Here is a 12,767-nt window from a genome sequence, read left to right as displayed (position 1 = left end):
AACGTTATAACACCAGTTATAACATTGACAGTCTTTGGATGTCACGTGAATATAACATCGTTATTCAATATTTATCCCCTAAAAAAAATCTAGAAAACAATATAACGGGACGTTATAACAGCAGTTGAAACAGTTTTATAGTCAATGACCGTTATAACATTGTTGTGGTGCACCGTTCTCAATAGTGCACACTCCCTACTCATGTGCAAGTGACGTATTGGATATTGGATTTTATTTATGAAGTGTATCAAAATTTTCTAAAAAAGACTAATATTTTTACGATTATCGAGGGTAAAAATTCGGATTTATAGGATAATATTTCTTCATCTAAACTAAGAAAATACATTAACCTTATTAATTTTAGCAAGATTTTTCTCATAAATTGTGAATTTATATGACAATATTTCTCTATAAAAAAGGGCACATTCATGTAATCTCCAATCTCGAGAAATAGTTGAAGTAACCTCCCAAAATAAGCCGTGGCCACTAAATATAAAGGACATTTAGTAATTTAGATTTCATCTAAAAGATTACAAGATCTTAAAAAATCCACCTTTCTCCAAATCTCGAAAAAGGCCGGGCCACTAAGATTGAAGGAGAAGAGAATAAATGGACGGTCGAAAATGTTGGACACATTTATCTCAAATATTTTTTAGAAGTTCAACTTTTTTCACATTTTGAACGACTAAATGAGAGTTAAACCGGTTGGACCGGCTAGGTATTGGACCAATCCGGTTGGTCTATATAGGCAAAAAATTGGTAAAAAAAGAAAAAAAAGTACTCATAAAAGAATAATATCGGGGATTCTAAAGGCAACAAGAATAGGATTGCTCACTCGGTAGTTTTAATGTTGTCCGGTAATTCTCAATCCAGATTAGGGGGTTTTGAATGAGAGGCACATTCATGTAAATTTCGAGGTCCAACGCACCCGTCATTCCTCAAAATAATAATTGTATTAATGCACAAAATCTGAGCCATTCTTGACCATACAGCTCAAATCCAAGCGACTCATAAATCATTTTTTCCAATAAACAAAAAAAAATCCACTGAATAATCCTCCATTCTTCAACCATTGCAGGGGCATTTTCGTAAATTTTCCGTATACCTACGCTTTACAGGTCACTGCACAGAATACGCGATACGTGTCATCACCCTTATCAGGCCGTATAAAAGGGCGTTATAGTAAAATACAGGGGCATTATAGTCATTTTTAAAATACATTGATTCTACACATGGAGGCCTCGTAGCAATAAATAATAATAATAATAATACTAAAAGTCTTAGTTATGAGATGTCAAAAAAGTTATATGATAATTAATAAAAGTTTCAGAGAGTTTATAAATAGGCATAACAAGTCCGGTAATTACTCTCTCAGTGAGTTGGGGGAGCTGAACTTAAGCCTTGCCTTTGACGCCATGGAATCGTATAGGCGTGCTCAATGACCGTATAATTATACGTATTTTTTTACAGTCTTTTAATGGAGGTTGCGAAAATAGGCTCCTATATAATCCACCGCTGAAGGTTTGTGATCTTCACTCGCTCATTTTTCCTGGAATTTACAGGTACTTTTCTGGTTTTCTTTTATGGATTTGGGTCTGTTTTTTCGAGGATTTTGTCTGGTTCAAATATTTGAATGGATTCATCATTTTATGTGATGAAATATATTGTTGAGGATTTTATATAGGATTGAGTTCGAATAAGATTTGTGATGTGCCGAAATCATTTTTACTGTGTTTTAATGGGCTTTGTTTTGTGTTATCGCACCCGCTGATTTAGGCTTTGTTGCGGGAATTTTGTTTCCCTGGGCAAGTCGGTTTCGGTAACAATGCTTTGATTTTTGTGGGATCGGGATTTTCTATTTGTTTATTTGCTTTTTTTTATCTCCTGTTTTGTTACATGGCTATGTGATCCTTTGAGATTTGTAAACTGGATTCTGCATTACATATAACAATGGTTAAATATTAATAGGATAACTCCATTATCGATATTTATACGGACTCTGTTATTTTGGGTCCGAAATCATTAATGAGTACCGAGTATATGGTTAAGATAAGATGATCTATTGGTCATTTAACAGATGGTTGTTTGGGATGGTCATGCATGCAGTTGTTGAGCTTTCATGGTTGTTTTCTTTTTCATTTCCTTTTACGTTCTTCGAAAATATTTCCATTTATGGAAATCGAAACCAGCTCTTCAACTCTTATTTTCTCCAATTGATTGAGCTTTTGTGATAAGTATTGTTTTTTGTTTATGTTTCTTTGATTATTTATATATGTCATTAGTGTTGTTGTATTGTTGTTAATGGGTGTAATGATAATTTTTTTTATGAATGAGTTTTTGTGGTTTTTTTTTTTCTTACATTTCCCTGATTATTTATAATTGTCATTAGTGTTGTTGTATTGTCGTTAATGGTGGTAATGATTTTTTTTTTCTTTTTCTTTTGAAAGTTAGATTTTGGAATTTTGCTCAGTTCTACAAACCTCCACCATGGGGCTGTGCAAATGTTTAATGAGGAAAAAAATAAAAATTTTCAATTTCTTAAAAAATGAAAGGCAATGCATTGTGCAAAAAATTTGTTTTTTCAATTTCTACAAACCTCTTAAATTTTTCAATTTTTCTATTTCTTAGTTGAAGTTATAGAGTGGGTTCACAGATATAATGAAATATATGTGGGAAGTACTGCATTGTGCAAAATGCTTGTATGATCGTCTATTTTTACTGCATGCAATTTGAAAACTTTAGTAGAGGCATATTCATTTTCTCTAATGCATTTTTTAAGAGAATTATCCCCTTTACTATATTTTAATTTTTATTTAAAGTTTGCGATTATTCACATTACACATTTTATCACGTTTATGCTTGGTGGAGTGGGTCTGATTATTGATATGATTATTTTTGTTATTGTGTTTTGCTCATGTCATCATTATTAGTTGATAATTGAGAAGCTGTTGTTCAACTTTTTTTTGTTTTTGGTGGCCTGATAGTGGATATGTTCCTTAAACCGCCAATGGGCCTATATATTACAAATAGAGGTTTCTTGCGTTTGTTGATGATGTGGTTTGAATTTTAAACAGCTGCTTGTCGCTCAATCCTTAAACTTTTGTGGCTCTCTTGCATTATTGATTAATCAGATTTTAAAATCATAATATTTATAGATGCTAGTGCTAGTGGTTCATTATGCTTTCCATTTGAATCTTGGATCTATTTTCATTGATATGGTTCATTTGTTGCATCAGCTTAATGGATTAAATATCTTTGATTTAGCCAAGATATTTACCAAAGTTCATCAAGCATCACAACCGTAACCATTGATCTGGTCGTTAGCAATTTCCCTGCAGCCACAATTGATTTGTTGTTTTATTCAAGTTTATATATATTTTCTGACCCAATATCTTTGATGACTCTTTGAAACATTAAATAGATTGTAGAAATATAGTTCCCTTAGAGAGACGAACATTAAGGTTTACCAAAGTTTTCTGTGTGATGCTCATCCACCCATCTACCATGATTCACAAGCCATGTTTCTCCAGCTACTCTCAAAGGAGTGCATGCCTGCACTAATTTTACTAACACTCTTCTTTGAATATAGAAACCCCATATCTATTAAATGAAATAGTGTTGTCAAGAATGGACCAAACCAGCCGGGTCCGATTGGTCAAATTGCCGACTATAGGTTCGTTTGGTCCAAAACAAGACCCAGGTTTCATTGAAAACTAGCCAAAACCCATGTTTGAGAAATCGGCCTTGGCGGTTTGATTGTTGGACCAGCAAAACAAGCTCAGATAACTTTTAGTTTTATACATTTCATGTTTTTAAACTATTATTCCTGTTTCTTTTTAAATTTTTTTAAATATCCTGTCCAACTAATGCAAATACTAGTTGGAAGGTTTTGGCCGCAGTAACCCAAACAGGTTGGGTCCGATTGGTCAAATTGCCGCATTGGTTGGTTTGGTCTAAAACAAGAACCAGGTATCGTTGAAAACCAGCCAAAACCTTTGTTTGACCAATCGGACTTGGTAGTTTTGATTGTTGGGCCAGCAAAACAAGGTCAAACAACTTCTTATGTTATATTTTTAATGTTTTTAAACTATTCTTCTTGTTTCTTTTTTAAACTTTTTAAAAATACTGTCCAATCAGTGTAACTGTTAGTTGGAATGTTTTGACCAGATTAGACCCCTGGCCAATTTGGTGGCCAGTGCGGTTCTAATGACACCAATATGAAGGTTCTTCATATTCTGGACACTTTATGTTATGGATGACTGCTTGAATTACTTCAAATGGTTTGATTGTTTTACCATCATCTATGGAAAGTTCCACACTTATGTTGGTAAAAAGTTACATCAATCTTTCGTTAATTAATAACTTATTGTGAATAATCTTCAGACTTGTTTAATTATTGGTATTGATTTCATGTGTGTCCATTGTTGTACTTAATCCCATAGGTCAAAATGTTACTTCTTTTTCAGAGATCTTTTTAAAGAAGACGTTGTTTGACGTTGATCAAGAGCAAAGATCGAGGTCACATAATTCCTATTAATATAAACTAACTCAACACTGGCATTAAATTGTTTAATGCCATATTTATGTGGACATCTAAAGGATGTTTGGTGCTCTGCATCTGTCTAACAAAAAATCATGCCTGTGCTGGCTTTGAACAATCATAACTGTCGTTTTAATTAAGCTCCCAAATAGGACGGGCGACACAATGGATGGCTTGTTGCCATCTCAAAGCTATTCGGGGAAGAATTTTTTGGTGTTCTAGGTTTCTTGGATGATGCAAGTTTCTGAATGTGTTAGTTTGCTGTTGATCTGCTTATTGGTGAACAAGAAGGATCTCGTCTTAATCTCAGTTGTATTGCAAAAGGTTGTCCCGGGAGGAAGAGAAAAACAAACTACATTTCAGTTGAAATCGCTAGGGGACAGAGGTTCCCTCGTTGTTACTTCATTTGTTTTTGTTCATCCTTAATTGAGGTTCAGAATTTTCTTTTCTTTCATTTTATTCTAATTTGAAAACGAAGGCAGATTTCACGATTTCAACTACCCGGTTGTCTAACTTGGAGTCCTGCAAAATGGCTTGGAGAGTAGTCATCTCCTTTATAGGTCATATAAGCAGGATGGAGAGTAAGCACTTCCTCATTCACATCTTATTAGTATTAGACTCAACCTTGAGGGAAGGAAGATAGATAATGATTGGAACATCAGTTGTTACATAAGTGCACTCTCTGGGTTTGCATGGGTGTTATTTCATTGCGTTCAAGATCCTTAATGTAGTATTGTTTATGTTTCAGGCAAATCATCTCAGGTATACATTAAATAAGTTGGCTTCTCAGTTCAGTCTTAGTTTGGAATGACATGAAAATTTTACCTTATTTATTTCTACAGGCAGCAACCAACGTGCTCTATTCAGATGTCAGAAGGTCCACTTGGTACAGTGAAGCTGGAAAAAGATGAGACCTTCCCTGTGAAGGAGCAGGGACATGATGATCCTCTCATTTCAGTTGCCCAGAGTCAATCGGATCAAACTCCTACAGAACCACTGCAAGATCTGGCCAGAGACAATGAGAGAGAAAAAGAGATGGGGAAGGGCAAAGCGAAGGTGAAAGAGGAGAAAGAGAAAGAGGGGGATATGGAGAAAGGGAAAGAGGAGGAGAAGGAGGAGAAGAAGGAAGAAAAAGAAAAAGAGAAAGAGAGAGAGTCCTCTCCTTCTGATGCGCAAAATCAATTGGTAGTTTATCAGCCTGCGGAGGCAGATGAATCCGATGATAATTTCTCAGACACATATGATGCACCTCCAGAACCTCAGTTCCTAAACAATCGTCGTGTTCGGACTCGAAAGGTTTTGCCCTCTATAGGAGCATTTACTGTCCAATGTGCTACATGCCTAAAATGGCGACTGATTCCCTCTAAGGAGCAGTACGAAGCTATTCGATGTCGAATTTTGGAGGATCCTTGGGTATGTGAGAGAGCTCGAGAGTGGCGCCCAGACGTGTCTTGTCGTGATCCACCTGATATCCGTCAAGATGGAACCAGGCTTTGGGCAATCGATAAACCCAATATCCAACAGCCTCCCCCTGGCTGGGAAAGGATCCTCCGGATCAGAGGTGAAGGCAGCAGCAAGTTTGCGGATGTGTATGTATCTCCAATTTGAGGCCTTGAATTATTGCATTGTGAGCAAATTTGTCTTTTTGTCGTGATTTTCTTTTTCTTTTTTGTCATCTACTCTGTGGTTATTATGGATTGTGTGCTTTTTCCTTATGTTTTAACAGTCTTGACTTGGCATTGTGTATCAAGACTTGGAAATTATTGGATTGCAAGTAAATTGACTCATCACAAACACTTAAACTAGGATTACCATATTGTTGGGTTAGGGCGTAGTTTAATTTACTCAACTAGTCTTGCTTGACGCGAAAATTTGTAGCTACGTTTTATTATTTGGGAAGCAACACATCATCTAGGCCACGAATTAGACTTTATGCAAATTCCATTTGAATTTTTTCATAAATCATTTTTGACCAAAACAGGAAAAGATGCATGTTAGTGGACATCTGCATGTTGGCGATTGTGCCTTGAGCTCCAGCAAAGATCAACCAATTCCTTTATCTTAACTAAAATCTTCATTGATGGCAAAAGCCAATTCATATGCTGTAAAGGAAACTCGCTTGGCGTGGAATCTTAACTAAATAGGAAGGTTATCTATTAATTTGAAATTCAAATGAAATTTGGTCAAATTTCGAGTAGTGTGGCCTTTTCCTCCTTTAATTTATAAAAAATTACTTATGCTCGGAAATAGATTTGACAAACGTACTTTCCTTAATCCAAGCATTTGTTTCTGGCCTCTTTCAAGCATCGTTTAAGAATCCTAATTTTCCGAATCTCAGTATATACTTTAGTGCTTATGGAAAATCTGACCTCCCCCTCCCCCTCCCCCTTCCGCTATCCTCATGTTTGTAGATTCTTGATGAGATTTTTAACATGCCTTTTGATTCAAATATTTTCCTTTTTTCCACACAAAAGTAGGTTTAACTGGCTCAACATGTTATTTATGTTGGTGAAAAGGCATAGTACTTGCTCATTCAAGGAATAATTTATTTTCAGCTAATAATAAAAGTTTTATTTTTCTGACGAGTAGGCAAGTATATAGCAGGAAAGTATAACTTTGTATTCGTCACATCTGGATGTTACCATTCCAGAAAGTGCTAATATTTTGACTATTAGAATAGTCAATTAATATGTTGATATATATGGTTATTATGTGGTGAACCACATTCCATTGTCCGATCATACAGTGGCGATCATTCTATATTTTGGTGATAAATTGACGCAAATTATATTGTTGATCATAAATTTACACACATTCTATCCTTAAATCATCATATAGTGATAGACATTCTATCGTTCTCTTATAGTGCCCCAATTCACTATATTGTTTTCCCTCAAATCCTAAAGCCGTGTGTTTTTTCCTTCAACCGTTCCAAAGTATTATGATGATTCATCTAACAATCACCATGGAGTCGTACTATGATTATCTTTGTAAGTTAGACGAGTGCCTGTGGAGGGAAAGTAAAAAATAAATCCAATTGAGCCAGGGAAAACCCTATTCCATAGGTCCCATCATTGTCCAATGAAATGAGAGATTATGCACTGTTTTGGTCATGTCTATTTTGGTAAATATTGCTGTCCTCTCCATCTCTAATCCATCAGTTTGTCGGACAGTGATCCCTATGGACTGTATTTTTTAATATATTTCTTCATATTATAGTACACATATCCCCATTAGAGAGGAGCTAGTAGAAATGTCACTGCATTTGAAGCTTCAAGGTAACTTATTGCTCCCCATGTCCGTAGGTATTGGAACATGCTAGTGGTTTTAGGCTTTTAGCCTATCCTGTGGTGTATCTTCCACATAAGCTCCTTTCATTAAGATTGGCGTTTATATAGGACAGTTATTAAGCCCGTCAGCTTCGGCTTAGTGGTAGACAATCCGGTTGAGGGAGATCATGGGTTTGAAACCTTGAAGTTTGTCCTAGGAACAGCCAAACAAGCTGACATGGGTTCAGACTTGGACTTGATTGGTCAAGGTGTTGACAGTTCCAATAATATCTCCTAAGTTTGAACCCCACTGCTGAACTACCCTGAAAAGAAGGGAAGGTACAAACATTTTATGACACTTACATGATATCATTTTGGGTCAATTTAGCCTTAATTATGTGGATATTTTATTTGGATCAAATGTACTAATGTATTTAATTTCACTAAATCTCCTTGACTGTGGATTATCAACGTTGATAATTGGTTAGTGGTTTCTGATGAATTATCCATGTTGATACTATGTGATATGGATGTGGTAGGGGATACCTAGGATACTTCACTAACTTCGCATCCTATTGTATCAATATATGTATACATTTATGCATCCTCGTTATGTGCCAAAGAGTGTGTGGTCATATGCCAAAAAATATGTTAACTATGCAATCATAAATTTACTAGTGAATACGGCATAAATATTGTGCATTGGTGTATTGTGCATATATATATCATAGTTTGATAAGTATGCGCATGTGCTATATCGTATTATTTTAAGATGACCTATTTATCTATATGCTGAAGAATATGTCATATATGTAGTCATAAAATTTACTAGTGAATAAATTGTGGGTTGGTGCACATTTATGTGCTTGAATTATACTTTGATTTGCACATGTATATGTATATGTGTTTGTTCTTTTCACATGTGCATGTGTGTTTCTTCAATCTTTCTGTCGGGGTGCTTTATTCATGTCAACATTGGTAATGAATACTCTTTAAGGGAAATTTATCCAGTGACATCTGAATGCGGAACTTACTTTGTTCTTTTTTTAAGATGTATTTTGTTCCTTTCTAAAGAAAAAAACATTTTGTGATATTAATTAACATGATTTACATGATCTTTGTGATATTGCTTTATCATTATTATCACTGTTATTAGTAAAGGGGGGTAACTAAACCCGCAACTGGTGCCACCTTTTTTGGTTTTCTCATTTGTGTTCGCTATTTTTTGGTTTTTTCGGGTTCCTCACCAGTACTTTTGGGAATATAGAGCGACTGACTTGGGGGACACCATTTTTGCTTTCTGCACACATTTCCTCACAAATCTATAAATGTCAACCTTCATTCTTAGAAATAAGAAAATGTTTAGGGTTTGGTATTTAAACCAACAAAAGTGAGAGGTGTTAAAACAAATCGCCTCATCCTAATACTTATTACTGGACTTTACTCCAGATTTTTGAGAATGTCTTATGGGATTTGTCTGTGATGTAAGAACGTTCTTGGTTTTAGCCTCATCCATTATATTTTTCCTTGGATTTGGGTGGTGGGTGGTAGGTGGTAGGTGGTAGGTACAAAAAAAAGACCATCCTTTTATAGGGTAGTTAAATAGCTGGGATTCGAACTTTGGCTGTTCAGTTGAGGGCCCATTACACCGTAGTCGCTAAGCAAAGTATCTGAATCCCTCTCATGGTTTACAGTACCAATTGTTTAAATATTTAATGAGATTATATTGTGTGTAACGCGTGTGTATTGCCTTAATGCCAAGTGCTTGTAGACACCCCACACCTGTGTCAAATGTAAGGTAAGCACATATTTATGCATGTTGGCCTTCAGCCCATGACCATATCTGGACTGTCATGAAATGCCTAGTTGTATCCTTAATGTATATCAATCCATGCTTCTGTCGATTTCCATAGTGAGGTACTGCAGCTTATGATTCTGACGTCAAAGGGCTCTTGGTTAGTGGTTAGAGATTTTAGGCCACAGCACAATGTCCAAGGCTCAAATCCCTCTGCTAACCTACTCAGAAAGAAAATTCACTCTATTATTCATCGTCTTTGTTAGTGGATGTAGCACATTTCCCTGAGAGTGATGCTGCATTAGATATTTTAAAAGTGTTGTCCTGCATATGATCAATTCGTGTAGCTATCATCTTAAGGTATCAAATGTCATTCCTAGCAGATTTTTGCTGGATATGTTATATTATGAGTAGCTTCTCTTGAAATACGCTACTTCCTTTTTGTGGTCTACTTAAGCTTTAAGGGGATCATAAGATGATTCCTTAAATTAGAAACATGCTTATTTTTCTCATGGGAATGCTCTCCATTTTAGTCACCCTTTGCTTTATGGCTACTGGGTCAGCATTCATGCATATATGCTCATACACGATGACTGAAACTGGTTTAATTGGTGCCATTCTTGTTACTATTTTTAACTTGGACAAAGGACATCGACATGAACTATGTTTGTTCTCTCTCTATTCTCTCTCATTTATTTATTTATTTATTTTAGGGTGATACCCCTTTCTGTCTGGAATAATTTTGTACCCTGCAGCCCTGCTATTCTCATTGGCTCGGCAACAGAGATGCGGGTTTTTCTTCCTTATCTTCAGTCAGTTCTCTGGCTGTGCATGGTTGCACACACGTCTTTAAAAGAGAGAGAGAGAGAGAGAGAGAGAGAGAGAGAGAGAGGAAGAAAGTTTTTTTTCTACTTTTGTGTGCAGCACGATAAAACGGGTTTCTAATTTAACTCATTCCTTTCAGGTACTACTCCACACCGACAGGCTCTAAAGTGCGCTCTTTGTGCGATATTCAGAAGTATGCTCTAATATGACATTCTTTGTTAATAGAAGACAATAAAAAGAGTATCTTTTGTTGCTATCTTTAATCCTTGGCAGTAATTTTATTGATCAAAGAACAAATAGAATAGAGACTATTGATGGAAAGGTATCAATTGAAAGAACGCATATATTGATGGAAAGATTATTGTTTGGTGGATTTTGTGATGCAGGTATTTGGCAGCACATCCTCAGTTTGTTGAAGGTGTTAGTATGTCACAGTTTTCATTTCGAGTCCCGAAGCCTTTGCAAGAAGGATATGTCAGAAAGCGGTCTCGTGCTCCCAAACCTGTGCCTATTATGCATGCGCCTTTGAGAGATGATAACAGGCTCCCGCCTCCACTTGAGCCCACTAATGATGGTATGTGAAGAAACCTCTATTTTGTTACCAAGTTTGGCCTGGTTATTGGTGATTGGAAATAAAATTTTCAAAAGAATGGGGAGATTGGACTATATTAGGGATTCCAGCTGAAGTTCATGATCTATCTGCTATGTTTTTTTTTGGGGTGGGGAGCGGGGGTGAGAAGAGAGAGGTGGGCAGGTTTTTTAGGGAGAGAAAGGGGTGGAAAGGCAGATTCATATGTCACACTGCTTAACCTTTATTATTGGACTGGGGTTTTCTAATCTGAAATTATGCCAGATGTAAGGATGTAAAACATATTCGAAGCCATAGATGTGTATATGTATGCATGTGCCCTTATGATTTTCTTTGTATGTTTGCATTCTTGTGTCATTGTGTGCATAAATAGTAACTAGTACATAAAGAACTTTATTAAACGTTAACCGAATATCCTTGTACAGAAAATACTACACCTGCAGATCATTTCTTTCTTATATCCATTTTTATGTTATTTTGACTCGTTATCGTGCTTTATGTGTAATCATGTATGTGTTATTATGACTTACAACTGATTATGTACTATGTTCTCATGGCTGGTTGACATGCTTTATTTTTTCAATTGACATACTTTATGCATATCTTTTGGGAAACTTATCAAAATACACCTATGAGATTAACTATTTAACATGTTACCCATGTGTTTTGTATTAATTTCAAACTGCCCATCAAAATACAAATGATTTTGACTTGGAATATTAGAAAAAATGGTAAAATGTTAAATAGTTGAAATGTGAGGTGTATTTTGATAAGTTTCCCATGTCTTTTTTGCCACAACTCATTTTATATGCCTGATCTTGGACAGTGTTGCCTCAACCTCAACCTCTTGCATGGGCAAGCCCAATGCCACTATCAGCCGTTGGGCAAAATGGTTCCCCTCCCCGTTCTAACTTCTGGGAACCCTCGACTTCATTTATTCAACGCCCATCAAAACGCCAGGTGCCACCTTCAGCTTTTCAACAGCCGGGTTTCAACACTTAGGACACTAAACCAATGCAACCATTGAAGACTATAGTTCAAACACAGGGTTGAAGCCCAAGCAGAGCAACATATATATACATCTTCCTTTTTTGGGTCTTGTTTCTGCTTTTAAATTCTGTTTTGGTAGTTCTTTGGTTTTTCATGTGTTTTTTTAAAGTGTCATATGGTGGGATTTTTGGGTATATGTGGGGGACTTGTTGTGGACTTATGTCTCCATAATTTTACATGGTGGGTGGACTTCAATATAGTTTTGGAAATTCTTGGTGGATGGCTCTTGCCTTGTATTAGCTGAGAGCCTTCCCTTGGTGTCAGTAGATGTGTGCAAGGTTTTGTTGTATCAGACTTGATAAGCATAACCCCTTTCTTCATTTGATCTTTTGATCCTTTTCTATTATGTTTTGTGGTGGCCTCTTGTGATACATCTCTCTCCCCTCTCGGGCAGTGATTTCATGCAATGGTTGTTTCGTATGCAATGGTTGTTTCGTATGCAAGGACACTTTTAGAAAACCTGTTTGTGGTATTTGTATGATCTAAAATTTTGTACATATATTCATCATCTCAATAATAAATCCAAAAAAAAAGAGAGTTCAATTTGAACTTTAGATATGGTCAAAATGAGTCCATTTAAAAACAAATCTAGACCATTCATTTGGTGAAGTTTAAGATCTTAGCCTTTACAAACTCAAAATCATCTAATGACGATAAAGCTATCCAAAAAAATTGGAAATGAAAATATTATTCTAAGGT

General features: G+C 35.9%; 1 protein-coding gene across 2 annotated transcripts; it reads left to right on the top strand.

Annotated features, from left to right (window-relative positions):
• The first annotated feature begins 1,373 nt into the window (after positions 1–1,373).
• On the top strand, positions 1,374–12,409 carry MBD02 (methyl-CPG-binding domain protein 02). Of its 2 annotated transcripts, none has more exons than XM_006850890.4 (5): positions 1,374–1,521; positions 5,383–6,129; positions 10,569–10,622; positions 10,816–11,003; positions 11,845–12,409. In XM_006850890.4, exons 2-5 carry the CDS (start codon positions 5,408–5,410, stop codon positions 12,018–12,020), a joined length of 1,140 nt encoding a protein of 379 aa, XP_006850953.1. In that variant the 5' UTR covers positions 1,374–1,521; positions 5,383–5,407; the 3' UTR covers positions 12,021–12,409. The 2 variants fall into 2 exon arrangements, with proteins under 2 accessions (XP_006850953.1, XP_011625767.1); XM_011627465.3 differs by having other exon boundaries at positions 1,374–1,562.
• Positions 12,410–12,767: the final 358 nt, after the last annotated feature.

The sequence above is a fragment of the Amborella trichopoda genome, chromosome 1, assembly GCF_054954075.1.
Source record: "Amborella trichopoda isolate Santa Cruz 75 chromosome 1, AtrichopodaSantaCruz75HAP2 v2.0, whole genome shotgun sequence".
NCBI lineage: Eukaryota > Viridiplantae > Streptophyta > Magnoliopsida > Amborellales > Amborellaceae > Amborella > Amborella trichopoda.
Note: the sequence above shows the minus strand (reverse complement) of the source record. Positions and strands in the feature narration are given on the sequence as shown.

Excerpts from the sequence above, each read along its gene's own strand:
- MBD02 (XM_006850890.4), top strand. The coding sequence starts at position 5,408 with ATGTCAGAAGGTCCACTTGGTACAGTGAAGCTGGAAAAAGATGAGACC. Across the intron at positions 6,130-10,568 it reads AGCAGCAAGTTTGCGGATGT|GTACTACTCCACACCGACAG; the intron begins GTATGTATCTCC and ends CATTCCTTTCAG. Across the intron at positions 10,623-10,815 it reads TCTTTGTGCGATATTCAGAA|GTATTTGGCAGCACATCCTC; the intron begins GTATGCTCTAAT and ends TTTGTGATGCAG.